General features: G+C 42.5%; 1 protein-coding gene across 2 annotated transcripts in view; it reads right to left on the reverse strand.

Moving 5' to 3' along the window:
- Nucleotides 1–13,236, reverse strand: part of FGD6 (FYVE, RhoGEF and PH domain containing 6) — a 106,844-nt gene that overhangs the window by 74,810 nt on the left and 18,798 nt on the right. The window contains exons 2-3 of one of the 2 annotated variants that reach the window (XM_043968747.1): nt 11,130–11,197; nt 11,010–11,040 (exon numbers count right to left, since the gene is read on the reverse strand). In XM_043968747.1, the coding sequence (XP_043824682.1) occupies nt 11,010–11,040; nt 11,130–11,197 (99 nt within the window). Of the gene's footprint in view, nt 1–5,235; nt 5,410–11,009; nt 11,041–11,129; nt 11,198–13,236 lie in introns of those variants that run through there. The other variant, XM_043968748.1, reaches the window with a different exon arrangement.

The raw sequence follows: 13,236 nt of genomic DNA on the forward strand, positions 1-13,236 counted from the left end.
TAACTTGACTGTGCTAAACTGCAGTGTTTATGCTTGTCTGATGTTTACCAGAAGATTATTTCTGATATCACGTATGAATCTTGAATTGTTTTAAATGTATTCTTGGGGCAGCTAGGTGGCGCAGTGGATAGAGCACCGGCCCTGGAGTCAGGAGTACCTGAGTTCAAATCCGGCCTCAGACACTTAACAGTTACTAGCTGTGTGACCCTGGGCAAGTCACTTAACCCCAATTGCCTCCCTTAAAAAAAACAAACAAAAAAAAATGTATTCTTGGGAAACATCTATGGATGGGAGACTATAAATATAACAAAGCATGGGTGGTGGTGTGAAGGGGAATGTGTTTGTGCACCCAAACAGCATTTTGCTATAATGAATAAATGCACTGCCGTGCCGCCCCCCCCCATCAACAAATCTACTACCCTTTGTTACTATCTGGCAATGAGACAAGGACAACAGTCTCTAAAGAATTAAAAATAAGTGTGGCAAAGAGAGGGGCATTGTGGATCTGAGTAGTGTGAAGCACAAAACCAACGAGGAACTTCAAAGAAAAACAGGAGTAAAGAATTTCATTAAGGAAACATAATAGGGGGACAGCTAGGTGGCACAGTGGATAGAGCACCGGCCCTGGATTCAGGAGGACCTGAGTTCAAATCCGGCCTCAGGCACTTGACACTTACTAGCTGTGTGACCCTGGGCAAGTCACTTAACCCCCATTGCCCAGCAAAAACCAAAAAAAAGAAAAAAAGGAAACATAATAGGTAGAGAAGTTGGGTTGGTCCACAGGTGGACAGCCAAGAGTTGACATGCCAGGAATGACTCTGGCATGTTGAGTAGATGCCCTATAGAGAATTTTTAGGAGGATGAGGACAAGAGTGGCAGAAGATGAGCACCAGATATAGGGAATACCAATCCAATGGGATCATGGAACCATTGGGGTATAGTTCCTATTTATTAAATCTGGTCCTGTAAAATAATCACTACTTGAGAATTACCAAGTTGGACTCTCCAGTTGTGATATAGTATGAAAAGCACCGGATGCATAAAGGTTTCAAATTTAAGTTATGCAATTTTTTTTTTCACTTTACCAGTGGGAGCCTCAGTTCCTCATTAGTGAAATGAGGGAGTTAGACTATATGGCTGTTACGGCCATGTGGTGCCTACAGTCAGAAAGACGTTTGTTCAAATCCAGCCTCAGACACTTACTAGCCATGTGACATTGGGCAAGTCATTGAACCTCTGCCTTAATTTCCTTGACTATAATAAAATGGGGATAGGCAGTTAGGTGGCACTGGGTCTGGAGTCAGGAAGATTCACTCATCTTCCTAAATTCAAATCTGGCCTCAGACACCTACTAGCTATGTGGCCCTGGGCAAGTCACTTAACTGTTTGATTCACATTTCCTCATCTGTAGAATGAGGTAGAGAAGGAAATGGCAAATCATTCCAGTGTCTCTGCCAAGAAAACCCCAAATGGGGTCATGAAGAGTCAGACATTATTGAATAACAACAGTTTTAAATCCAGGATTCTATTAAAATTTCCTAAGTTCTTCTGAATCCTATGAACTCCCTATAATTGCTTTATTTTAAAAGGTACATATGCCCAATTTAATATAATCTGCTTCCTACTATGTGCAAGGTGCTCGGCATGGGGGTAAATGGGTGGGTGGGTAAATAAGACATGGTGCTGACCTAAAAGAGCTTCCACATTTCAATAAGGGAGATGAGACATGCACAAATGATTATTAAGAAGATCTAGATGGGGGGGGGGCGGGCAGCTAGGTGTCACAGTAGATAAAGCACCAGCCCTGGATTCAGGAGGACCTGAGTTCAAATCCAGCCTCAGGCACTTGACACTTACTAGCTGTGTGACCTTGGGCAAGTCACTTAACCCTCATTGTCCCCCCCCCCCAAGAAATGATCTGGGGCAGAAAAAAAAAAGATGTAGCCAAATACTTAAGTTTAACAAAATACTTTACATGTATTAATTCATTTGATCCTCACAACAAACCTAGCAGATAGATGCTATTATCCATTTTATAGATGAAGAAACTGAGGCAGTCAGAGGTTAAGTGACTTGCCTAGGCTCACACAGCTAGTTTAGTGTCTGAGGCCATATTTGAACTCAGGTATTCATGACCCTAGGCCCAGTGCTCTATCCACTGCAGTATGACCTAGCTGCCAGCTAGCTCTCATGGTCCAGTTTGTCTGGTACTTTAAGTATATGAAGACAAGTCACAGGAGATCAGAGTAGAAAAGGAGGCTGGGGAAAGACCACAGAGGGAGGGATGCAGAAATCTGAGCTAAGATTTTTTCCTTGACAGGAAGCACCACTAAAGATTTCTGAGCATGGCAGTGACATCTATCCATCAACAAGCATTAATTAAGCACCTGCTGTGTGGGAGGCACCAAGTTAGGTGCCGAGGATCAGAGTCTCTGACCTCAAGGGGCTTCCATTCTCCTGATCTAATAGGAAGTCTGTGCTGGGCATATGAAACAGAAAGGTCACAGGACAAAGATGCTATCATCACATGAAAAGAGCTCTGATTTCACGGTCGTTATATTTGCCCTAGAGACCACAAGTATCTTAATTGACATGGCCATCAAAACATGGGATAATTATAGGACTATAGGATCAGTGTAAGAGGCCAATGTGTTCAACTCTTTCATTTTACACGTAAAGAAACTGAGGCCCAAAGATGTTGAGAGTCAACAAAGATGCTCAGAGTCAACCACCTACTACTCAGAGTCTGGGGTGGGATATAAACCCAGATCTTGGCCCAGAAGATGACAGCCATCCAAAGAACTTCCATGGGGTGTTTTATTAAACCTAGGTTTCCAGAAGGCAACAAATGGGACTTGAAACAATCTTATACCTACTGCCAATTTAAACTTACAAAACAAGGTTCTGCTTCATAAAATTTTCAATTACTCGAGCTACCGAGGCTACGAATTTTATCATACCCCAAGAGCAAAACAGAGCTGGCAAGTGACCCACAATGTCTAATTTGGCAGATTAAAAAAAAGGAGAAAGATACACTGGAATATAGCATAGATTTAATTTCTATATCAAGGAAAGAATAAATATTAAAGAGGCCTGAGCTGTTTCACTAAGCCAAATTGTGTACCAAACTGCTCCACAGTGCACATAAACAGTGCTAAAACAATAATTGAACAGTTTGGCCATTTTCAATCAATTAATCAATAGGCAACTATGCGCCCCATACCATGTGTCTACTTGGATGGATCTGGACCACCACTAGCCTGGTCTGAGCTATGATCCAAGAGAAGGAGTTTTGTCTTGAATTCAGTCTACCTTAGACCTCGATATGGGCCAGAGAAGGTTCTTCTTTGAGGAATTCTCTTTCTCTTTGACTCTAGCAGAACACAGACAGAGGGTGAGGGCAGAACATTTGTGTTTGTGCACCCAAGGCCATCTTTCCGCTCAAGGTCCATTAACTTGTGGCAGCTGTTACTGTGTCTGGGCCACAAAGGAGCTAATTTTCAAGTCCTCTAATGATCGACTCCCTGGGCCAAGTCGCTTTTTTATCCATTCCTAAGGTCAATGAAACGGAAGAATAACAAGTGACAAGCAGGCAGGGTGATGGCTGGCTTTTAGAATCTTTCAGGCATCTCTCAAACCAGCCCCCAAGTGCAACCCCTCCCCCCACCCCCTGGCAGTCTGGAGATGATAATTCATGTACACACAAATGGCCCTGAGCCACTTGGGGTCTAAATGGAGGATGTTTGGCCGTTCGCTGTTTGTTTTCAAAGGCTATCAAGATAGCCTAGAATATTACCAACTTCTGAAAAAGGAAACTGGTAATGAGCTACCGTGATGTCTTTTATAAAAATCTGCTTTGCAACATTAGATTTGATTCCTTTCTATGGCATCTAATATCTTTAAGCCTCATTAAGTCCTTCTTTCATTACACAGGATAAGTGGAAGCAATGACTTCTTCCCAAGTAAATATTATTTGGTCTTATTATCTTCAGTAAACACAATGGTTAATCTGAAGCTCACTAATTCAAAAATCATCCCTCTCCTTTACTGCTATATGACATCTCTGTCAATCCATTTAGTAGAAATCACTGAGCACTGATGAGCAGAATCAGATCACAGAGAAGCGTTAACAGGAGGCAGGGACCTCAGGTAGTAGCAGCTAGAGAATGGCTTAGTTCATTATTAGTCAACAAGTATTTATGAAGCACCTACTAAGGGCCAGACACGGTGTGGGGTACTGGAGGGATAGGGACTACACCTGTGATTTCAGTGGTATGGGAAACCATTAGAACACCTATCAATTGTACCAAGGTAGGCTGGTATCTATCTCCTCTGCAACTCACAGTCTTAGAGCAGGGATTCTTAACCTGGGGTCTGTGAATTTGTCGTAAAAAATATTTTGGTAAATGTATTGGTTTCCTCTGTAATTCTATGGATTTTTAATTTTTAATTTTATTATTTTTTTTTGCAAAGGATTAAAAATAAAAACCCCAACACATCATTCTGAGTTGACAGGCTGCACCAAGCTGCCAAAGGGGTAGGGGACACAAAACAGACCACCCCTCCCCTCCCCTCCTTAGAGAGTTGCTTGGGGGCTCTGCAAGATTAAGTGACTTGCTCAGACTCAGTTGCAAGTTGCAGAGGAAGAATTCGAACCTAAGACTTGTGATTCCAACTCTAGCGTTTATTCATTCTCTATTCCCCTTCCCCCTTCTGTGACAACCCAGATCTAATTAGGGCACCCCTGGGACCAATCCGAGGCTGAACTGCTTATGACCCCAATTTGGTCATGGGATTGGACATATAATTGGTCAAATGAAGTTCCTAATATATTCCTGTTGTCAAATAAATCTTAAGGCCTTGCACAGATAATTATTGATTAGTTTTACAGCAACAAAACAAAACAATACACTAGCTGCATTTTAAAGAAAACCAGTAGAATAGATGAGGCTTAGACTTATCTCTCAGAAAGTTAAAATCAAAAGGATTATCTTTAAGACAAATGCCTTTGAGAGACATTCGAATATTTGGAGAGCCATTAAAAGCAGCTGGAAAACTACCTAGGGGGCAAGATCACTGGTCCCATTTCATTCACAGGGCTGCACCCATATAAAGGGAACCTATTGTGGCTTAGCAATTATCTTGGCAGATGTTCAGACTCTCCAGTAGTGGGGCCCATTTCTGCTGAAAGCCAGTGGCCTTGGAAAGGCTAAAAGATGGAGTTTAAGCACTTACCTTGGAGGTATGATAAAAAGAGAAAACTGTCTCCCCTCCCCGTAGATACGCAGAAAGTCTTTGAGGTTTTATTTTTCATAGTGTTGGAGATGAGGTCTGCACATGTGATTTTATTGTTATTGTGAATTCCTGGAAGCTCCCTTTTTGTATGCAGGTCTGCAGCTTCTCTAACACTTAACAGGAGAGATTAATTAAGCAGTTGGGCCTGGAGTCAGGAAGGTTGGTCTATTTGAGTTCAAATCTGTCCTCAGCCATTTACTAGGCATGTGACCTTGGGCAAGTCATTTAACCCCGTAGGTGTCAATTTCCTTGTCTGTAAAATGAGCTGGAGAAGGAAATGGCCAACTACTCTGGTATCTTTGCCATGAAAGCTCCAAATGAGGGCATGAAGATCAGACACGACTGACAAACAACTAAACAACAAAAAAATTAAGTGGCTTGTCAAGAGTGACACAGCAACTATGTGTTACAGACAGGACTTAATTCAGGTCTTCCTAGTTCTGAGGCTGATTATCTGTGTCTTTGAACTTTTCTTAGTGTCCCCAAATTCTGTTTCTGGAGGGTGGAGGTGTATGATTTCATCAGTGTAAAGAAATCCCTCTACCTACAAGGTCAACAACTTCTATTTTACTTATAGTGTATGAAATAAGCAATAAAGTGACTTGCCTGTGGATCACAAGACTGCAGATTTAAGAGCTGGTAGAAATTCTCTCGTCCAACCTTCCCTTCCTTTTACAAATAAGGAAACTGAGGCCCAAAGAGATGGTAAGTCTTACCCAGGCTCACACTTTGTTTCAACACTTGAACTCAATCCATCCTGACTACAAGACTACCTGCCCAACACTGCCTCTCAAAAACTCTTTGCTAGGGGGCAGCTAGGTGGTGCAGTGGATAAAGCACTGGCCCTGGATTCAGGAGGACCTGAGTTCAAATCCAGCTTCAGACACTTGACGCTTACTAGCTGTGTGACCCTGGGCAAGTCACTTAACCCTCATTGCCCCCCCCCCAAAAAAAAGGGCTCTTGACCTTAATTGATTTGATTTAACCAAAGGTGGAAGAGTTAAAGCTGGAAGGGACATAGAGGTCATCTGCTTCAACTGCCTCATTTTACAGATGGAGAAACTGAGACACAGAAAAATCAAGTCACAGCTGGGATTTGAAACCATAACATAGGTTGTGGAGAGGTCTCTGATCGCCCATTTTTTTCTTAACTCCAAGTCTAATGGCTTGTCCACCAAACCACGATTAGGGTATATTTGATGGAATCCATAAATGTCGGTTTGAGAACACGACATCCTTACGGGATGGGTCATTCCTATGTTCAGAGATTCCTGATTAAGTTAGCCTGTGACTACTGAGGGAGCAGAGGAGCTTTCTGGCAGGCTGGATGGAGGACCAGCCCGTGCTCTGCACTGAGGATTATCCCTGATAGTCAAGCTTTGTGTCCGTGGGAGGAAGGGGACTCCCTCTTCTTTGGCTAGGCCTGATTGCTGGGGGAGGCAACCATTGGGCTTCTCAGAGGCTAAGGGTCTCTCCCACTTGCCAGGCAAATCACCAGAGCTGAGATTTCAATAGTTTGGGGAACTCCCTGCAATGCAAGGGAGCACCTACTCTGCAATTTAATAGAGTGCCAAGAAGCCTGAGAGGTTAGTACCGGGGCAGCTAGGTGGTGCAGTGGATAGAGCACCAGCCCTGGATTCAGGAGGACCTGAGTTCAAATCCGGCCTTAGACACTTAACACTAGCTGTGTGACCCTGGGCAAGTCACTTAACCCCAACTGCTGCCCCCCCCCCCACACACACACAAATGTGATTGAGGTTAGTACCTAGCCAGGGTTCTTACAAATGGACAGGAGGAAGGCATCTGTTACAGGGAGGAAGTAAAATGGAGTAGGGAAATAGGAAGGTCCTGCAACTAGGACCAGGGGATCATCTTCCCTTTTGATGCAAACTCAAAAAGGTGACATTTGGGAGGGACGCTTCTTCATCTTCACCTTCTTTACCAAGCTCCTCCCTGCTACCCAATGCTATCCGAGGTACATGTAACATGGTGAAGAATTTATACATCATAAAAACGAACAAGTCTGAAGATTTTCAAAAATTGATGCAATAAGCAGACAGGAAAACAATTTTATATATGACAACAACACTCTTGGCATCTTTTAACACTCTTTTTGCTTTTTGCAGGGCAATGAGGGTTAAGTGACTTGCCCAGGGTCACACAGCTAGTAAGTGTGTCAAGTGCCTGAGGCCGCATTTGAACTCAGGTCCTCCTGAATCCAAGGCCAGTGCTTTATCCACTGCGCCACCTAGCTGCCTCAATCTTTTAACACTCTTAACAACTTTTAACAACTTGGAAGTCTGGGTGGTGCTGTAGCGGAAAGCATATGCCCAGCCTGTGCCTCAGTCAGACACCAACTAGCTGTCAAGTCATTTAACTTCTGTCTGCCTCAGTTTCCTCAACTATAAAATAAGAGTAATAACAGCATCGACCTTAAGTGACTTGACCAAGGTCACCAAGCTAATAGGTATATGCTGACTTTGAGCTTCAGTCTCCCTGACTACAGGTCCGGCTCTCTATCTGCTGGACCACCTTCACATCCATCAAGCTCATGGTCTCCCATGGAAACATGGTCAACTTGATTTCAGTTTCTTTTCCCAGCAAAAAAAACCTGCCCAGCCACCAGTAAGTATTTCCTTGATAAAGGGTTCTTTCTGCCATGTCCTCTCTTCTTTTCCCATCTACCAGGACTAGGGAGGATCCACATCTTCATCTCAAGGGGCAAGGACCCATGGGTTCCCTAGCTTCTGATTTTTGCTTCCTGGCATTAATTTCTTTTGTTTTTGCTTTATTGTGTCTTGATTTCTCATAAAGTCACTAGCTTCCATTCCTGTCATTAATTTCTATGTATTATTCAGCACCACTAACAAATACACACACACACACACACACACACACACACACACACACACACACACGACTAGTAAATAAACAGCTTCAACTTTGAAGGCATGAAACAGAGAAGTCCAACATGGGGCTCTGGGCTACAAGGGGCTTACAACACTCCCAAGTATGGTGGGAACCAGATTAAAAAGTAATTGGGGGGGGGGGGTGTGTGCGCGGCTAGGTGGGGCAGTGGATAAAGCACCTGCCTTGGATTCAGGAGGACCTGAGTTCAAATCCGGCCTCAGACACTTGACACTTACTAGCTGTGTGACCCTGGGCAAGTCACTTAACCCCAATTGCCTCACCAAAAAATAAAAAACAAATAAATATCATAAAAAAAAAAGTAATTGGGAAGGGGCAGCTAGGTGGTGCAGTGGATAGAGCACAGGCCTTGGATTCAGGAGGACCTGAGTTCAAATCTGAACTAAGACACCTAACACTAGCTGTGTCACCCTGGGCAAGTCACTTAACCCCAACTGCCTCACCAAAAAAAAAAACTAATTGGGAAATATTTAACAATAAATGAAAATTCAATAAAATATAAATAACATTACATTTTAATACTAAGTCAATATGTCACAGGGATTGTTATGTATGATCTGGTGGCCACCATTTCTACTTTGACACCAATGGTGTGGAACACCAGGATTTCCATGGTTTGACAGTGACCCAAAAAATAAAAATGTAAAGAGCAGAGGTTGAAACAAAGAATTTATAAGATGTCTCTGAGAGTAATTTGTAAGAGTCATGTGATCACAGATGTACAGAGCAAAAGGTACCTCATATGCATCAGGGTTAGAAATAGAATTAGGGGGGCAGCTAAGTGGTGCAGTGGATAGAGCACCGGCCCTGAATTCAGGAGAACCTGAGTTCAAATCCGGCCTCAGACCCTTGACAAGTCACTTAACCCCAACTGCCTCACCAAAAAACAAAACAAAACAAAACAAACAAACAAAAAGAAATAGAATTAGGGGAAAATGCTCTCCACATCCAGAAAAAAGAACTGTGGATTCTGAATGCAGATTGAACCATACTGTTTCTACTTTTTTGTTTGTTTTTTTCTTTTTTGAGGTTTTTCCCTTTTATTTCAATTCTTCTTTCACAACATGACTAATGCAGAAATAGGTTTAATGTGATTGTACATATATAACCTGTATCATATTGCTTTCTGTCTAGGGGAGGGGGAGGGAAGGGAGGGAGAATAATTTGGAACTCAAAATCTTATAAAAACAAATGTTGAAAACTATCTTTACATGTAACTGGAAAATAATAAAATACTTTTAAAGACTGAAAGAAAAAGAAACAGAATTGGGGTTAGTGTTAAATCCAATTTCCTTATTTTAAGGCCCAGAAAAGGCAACTGACCTGTCAACAGGATGAAAGCAGATTTACAGATATAGAATGCATATGACTCAAAAACCACAAATTTCTTTGGTTGGAGGTTGTTAGGCAAAGAAATGATACTGGCCAGTTTCCAGCTGGATTAGAGGGCTTTCACACTGGGGACTTATAAGGCGATATGAATCACTGCAATATGGGTAACTCATGTCTCCCTCCTTCACCTGCTAGCCAAACATATATATGCAGCACATAAAACGGGAAAGGGTGAAAACAACTTTTTAAAAAACCATCAATATTTTCTAGACATGTTAAGCTTCAACACTCCAGAATTTTCAGATAAACCGATTACCCCTTCTACACATTTTAGAGTTTCTTTCTCCACTGCTTTCCTCATTTCATACCTTTCTTAGTTCAAATTCTCATTCTGCCAACAACATTTGGGATAAATTATGGGCACAAGCCCCACCTAGGCAATAAAAACCTTTACATTTGACTTCAAAATTAACAGTGAAAGCTAACTACCTGCCAAGCCTGAATGAATACTTGCAAAAACTTGATTACAGACAGCCACTGGTATCGCTTGGGCTGCAAGAATCCTGGAGAAAATTTTTAAGGCTTCCCAACAAGTGCTTTCAAGTTGGCAGACAGAAAAATTCAACATCACCACTTAAAAAATATATTACTTGCAAAAAATGCCAACAGTGGGGGCTGGGAGTTCATATGTATATTAGATCTTACACAACAGAAGAAGCATGTTTTCATAGGATCCTAAGCTCCAGAGCTGAAAGGCACCTTAGAGGTCATAGAGTCCAACCTCTCCCCTGATCTGAAGATGAACAAACTGAGCCTTAAGAAGGTTCAGTGACTTAGCCAAGGTCACACAGAAGGTAAGTTTCAGAGGTGTGCAAATCCAGAGCAAAACTGCAAATTGGAACAGCAGGAGAGAGATTGCCACACTTCAATGTCCTCCAATCTCCCTTTCAGAAAGTCACAAGACTGGAGTTTAGGCACACATTGACCTAATTTTGCTAGAAAGCTTGCTTTATTCTTCCTCCTCATCTTTTTTTTTTTTTTTAAAGACTGGGTTTCTATTTCTTGTCTAGGTTGGAAATGCTGAAGCTACTCATGGGCAAAGCAATTACTAACAGACAGGCACAGAAGTTTTTGATCTGCTCTGTTTCCTACCTTATGCAACCTAGAGACCATGGCAGAGAAGGGGAGTGGAGGAATGTCACCCTACTGAAGTCACTGTTGGCTCAGCTCAGTCCAGTGAAGCACAGAAACCCTAAATTCAAGAACTCCTCCAGCCTCAGCCTCCAAGGGAGCAGGAATTACAGGTAGGTGCTGGGCAAAAATTTTCAAATGCCAAACATAATCTAACATGTGGATATTTATTAAATTCACTGTGTTAATCTAAATTTTGGCAGAACAAACTGGGACAACATCAAGACATTTAAGAATTTAAGATAACATTTGCAGATACTCACGATATGCAAAAGTTTCAACACGTCCACAAACCTGTTGAGACAACAACAAAAATGCAGTGGATATTAGAACGAGGCAACTAAGGAAAAGGAGCGAAAATTCTCCTGAGATATGATACTCACACTTTTTCAGAGCTCATGATCTCCTTGGCAATAAGGTAAACTTTGCTTCTCTTTCCAGTTCCTTTACCCTGAAAATAAGAGGGGTATACATTAAGAAAGCAGAAACTCAAAAAAGGATCATGAAGATTAATCCGGGACCAGTCAGCCCCAAATTCTACGTGACTAAAATTAACTCACAAGTTCCCTAAGAGCGCACATTTCAAGGGAAATCAAAGTCTTTTGGAATGGCAGAGTTGTGGAATTAAGCCGAGAATACAATTGAACAAACAATGTTTTTAGTGCTACTATGCAGGGAACTTCCAGATACCAAGATGAATAAGATGGTCATTGTTCTCAAAGACTTCGATAACACACACACACACACACACACACACACACACACACACACACAAAATAAACATAATATCCACTGCAATGTCCATAAGTGTACAAGACAGGAAGAAATTACTGCTAAGAAATCTCAGGAAGAAGAGATTCTTTTTGCCCAGGGAAGAGAGAAAAAGAGTAGGATGGGGGGATAAGGAGGAAGTTTCATGGAAGAGGTATTCCCTGAGTTTGGCTTTAAGAATGAGTTGGGGGGGCAGCTAGGTGGTGCAGTGGATAGAGCACCGGTCCTGGAGTCAGGAGGACCTGAGTTCAAATTCAACCCCAGACACTTGACACTTACTAGCTGTGTGACCCTGGGCAAGTCACTTAACCCCAATTGCCTCACCAAAAAAAAAAAATGAGTTGGGGGAGGGGGCAGCTAGGTGGCACTGTTCTGGATTCAGGAGGACATGAATTCAAATCCGGCCTCAGATACTTGATACTTACTAGCTGTATGACCCTGGGCAAGTCACTTAACCCTCATTGCCCTGCACCCCCCCCCCAAAGGATGTTAGATTTAAATGGAGGGTATTCATAGGACCACAGATTTAAAATGGAAAGAAATCATAGGACTGCCACAATCAAATCTCTTATTTTACAGATGGGGACTATTGCCTAGGGCAAGACACCTGTTCTGAGTCACCCAGCTCACTAATATCTACATTAATATCTACAAATCCTACGATTTGCATTTAGGTCTTTCTGATGCCAAGTCAGAAACCTTGACTTGACTACAATACTACTTCTCTAAATACTGGGAGGCAATAGTAAAACATGCAGAGAAACTGGAAAGGTAACAGGAGGAGTTGGGTGAACCAGACATGGCCCAAGTTGAGAAGCACAGCGAATGTATCAACTTGGCTCATTAAAAATTGGCTTTGGAGGCAGCTAGGTGGCACAGTGGATGATAAAGCTCCAGCCTTGGATTCAGGAGGACCTGAGTTCAAATCTGACCTCAGACACTTGACACTAGCTGGGTGACCCTGGGCAAGTCACTTAACCCTCATAGTCCTGCCCCCCCCCAAAAAGGCTTTGAATGGCAGGCTAGGGAGGATGGCTAGACTTTAACTCAGTGAACAATGGGAAGCTATTCATTAGAATGGGCATGTTAAGTGCTAGTTTTGACTGATCCAACCCAGTTTTACTATTTGGTTAAAGACAAACTACTAGCTTTTTTTTTTCTTTCTTTTCTTTTTTTTTTAGTGAGGCAATTGGGGTTAAGTGACTTGCCCAGGGTCACACAGCTAGTAAGTGTTAAGTGTCTGAGGCCGGATTTGAACTCAGGTACTCCTGACTCCAGGGCCAGTGCTCTATCCACTGCGCCACCTAGCTGCCCCCCCAACTACTAGCTTTTAAAGAATTAAAAGGTCAGATATATGCTCTAACTGAACCTGCTGGAAAAGTCTCCATTTGCTTCTGGGGTGAAACCAAGTAAGTAACTTAGTAAGCAAAACTGGGGGTCATTGGGTCATGGAGAATAGATGGTACCAGTAATTTGACTGGAAGTTCCAGTGAGAAAACTACCTATTCCAGTTGGTACCTACTCTTCTTTTTTTTTTCTTTTTTTTTTTTTCGTGAGGCAATTGGGGTTAAGTGACTTGCCCAGGGTCACACAACTAGTGTCAAGTGTCTGAGGCCGGATTTGAACTCAGTTACTCCTGACTCCAGGGCCGGTGCTCTATCCACTGTGCCACCTAGCTGCCCTGGTACCTACTCTTCAATGCACTTTCTGGGGCACTCA

Source organism: Dromiciops gliroides, chromosome 5, assembly GCF_019393635.1.
Source record: "Dromiciops gliroides isolate mDroGli1 chromosome 5, mDroGli1.pri, whole genome shotgun sequence".
Classification (NCBI taxonomy): Eukaryota; Metazoa; Chordata; class Mammalia; order Microbiotheria; family Microbiotheriidae; genus Dromiciops; species Dromiciops gliroides.